At 42.0% G+C, this 2,238-nt stretch overlaps 1 protein-coding gene across 1 annotated transcript in view; it reads left to right on the plus strand.

Moving 5' to 3' along the window:
- Positions 1-285: 285 nt before the first annotated feature.
- Positions 286-2,238, plus strand: part of VAV1 (vav guanine nucleotide exchange factor 1) — a 68,889-nt gene continuing 66,936 nt past the window's right edge. The window contains exon 1 of the mRNA XM_015813277.1: positions 286-489. Coding sequence (XP_015668763.1) covers positions 286-489 — 204 coding nt within the window. The remainder of the gene's footprint in view (positions 490-2,238) is intronic.

Consider the following 2,238-nt stretch of genomic DNA (forward strand, 5'->3'; position numbering starts at 1 on the left):
AACACCAGAGATATATGGGAAAGGGAGATTTTCCTGCAAAAAACCCCCTACTGCAATGCTATTCAAGGAGGAAGGGCTGAGCTCATTTTTCTCCTTTTCAGCCCCTCCTTCTCAGGGGTGGGGTGAGGAAGCTCCCCAGCCCCCACCCTGGCCCTTGTCTTTGTGGTCTGATGTCAGTTGCAGAAGAGGAAGCTGGTGGCTTCTCATTGTCTTTCCCAGCTGCGAGGAAGGTGGTGGAAAGCAACTCTTCCAGCAACTGAAGCAGCCACTTGGGGGTCGCGGGACATGGAGCTGTGGAAGCAGTGCGCCCAATGGCTCATCCAGTGCCGGGTGTTGCCGCCTAACCACAGAGTGACTTCGGAGGGTGCCCAGGTCTGTGATTTGGCCCAGGCCTTGCGTGATGGTGTCCTCCTCTGCCAGCTTCTCAACAATCTCATGCCTCAAACCGTCAACCTACGGGAAATCAATTTGCGCCCCCAAATGTCCCAGGTGAGTGGATGGGGGGGGAGAGAGGAGGTATCTGGATGGCAGAGGCACAGATCCCTTAGTTCTGAGAAAGAGGGGCCAGACCCGAAGTTCACCAGAAACTTATCAAGTTTATGAAGCTGGACTGAAGTCACTGTGGCAACTGAGAATGTGGTTGAGTGGAAGTGGGTAAATGTGTGATTGTGTAAACTTGTAATTTTGCCAACATATGCATATAGATGGGGTGAGATGGCAGTTTTAGCCAGCAAGGAAAGAATTATTGAATGATACAATCTGATGTTGTGCAACCAGAATCAGTGAGCTGTGATACTTCCATTAAGAGGGCATTATGTGAGATAATACAGGGCATTAAGAGGATCCTGAGATCCACTTGGCTTGTGCTTGTGGCAATAATCTAATAGCAAAATGGTTAATGTGCATCTAAGGAAGTAATTGCAGTGTGATCATATATGTGTGGGTGGGGAATATTGGTTTGCTCATAGCTATGTTTGAAGTAGTGATGGGGTGGAGTTACTAAGGTGCACAGCAGAGACCAGATGTGTAGATTTCACTTTGACTTTGTTGGTAAGATAGGAGGTGAGACTTGCTAACTGAAATGAGAAGGAAAATGTCTGCAAGTGGGAGGCCATACAAATGGAATGGAAAGAACCTCAATCAATATATATATATATATATATTTGCAAAAAACAACAATGTGGCATTATTTGGCCAGCCTTGGCTGATCCCTGCCCTTACTCCCAAATAAATTGGGTTAAATCTGATTGGTACTTGAATAGGGACCATCGGGAAATTCCCCCACAGTGTAGCTAGATTCAAATGTTTAAAAAAGCAGTCCTGGGAGAAATAATTATAAACTATAGCACTTCCAGCAAATTACATGGATGTATCCAAGAATCTGGAATGATCTGAGCTAAGCTAAAAGGAAATCACTGTTTTAGGGAGGCCAGAATAGCCAGGTCTGGAGGCAGACGACATATTTTGAGAAAGGATCCATGACAAAAGATGAGGACTGCATAGTTCTGCTTTGATCTGAGAGCCCAAATTGCGAACAATTCTTTTGACATCCATATCCTTGATCCAAAAGTTTTGAGATATAACATGCAAAGTCTGGAATCATAAAAGCCTATTCAGAGTTCTGACTGACTGATTGATTGACTGACTGATTGATTGATTATGTGTTATCAAAATAATGACCACATAGACAATCACTCCTTGATGATCAGTCATTAAGTAGGTTCTTCAGGTCTTCCAACAATGCATCCAGAGCCCTAGTGGCGCAGTGGTTAGAATGCAAGTATTGCAGGCTAACTCCTTCCAACTTTCCTAGGAATAGAGCTCTTGATGCTATTGAAAACTTAGGCTGATTAACTAAGTAAAAAGAAAGTCAGTAATGTGGCACTCATGGATACAATGGTGCCAACAGCATCCCTATATTACTAAAAATGATATATATTAAAATAAATATATATTTGAGATCTCATGAGATCATTAATTGAACACCACTTAGAATTGCCTTCAAGTGATGAAACAGGTTCCAAGTCTTGTAAACAGTACAAATAAATGAAAATTCATTGTTTTCATATGAAATCTCACAAGTGAGATTACTAAAATATAATGTACTTGCAAAATTTCATTTTTTCTTTTGCTCTGTCTGGCACACCATTATACAGAGTACAGTGAAGATGCTACAGGAAATTAGGAAAATTCTCATTTCTTATAGTATTGTCTGTGAGAGAATTTGAATTTGAATTT

Source organism: Protobothrops mucrosquamatus, unplaced genomic scaffold (genome assembly GCF_001527695.2).
Source record: "Protobothrops mucrosquamatus isolate PMUCROS unplaced genomic scaffold, P.Mucros_1.0 scaffold150, whole genome shotgun sequence".
Taxonomy (NCBI): domain Eukaryota; kingdom Metazoa; phylum Chordata; class Lepidosauria; order Squamata; family Viperidae; genus Protobothrops; species Protobothrops mucrosquamatus.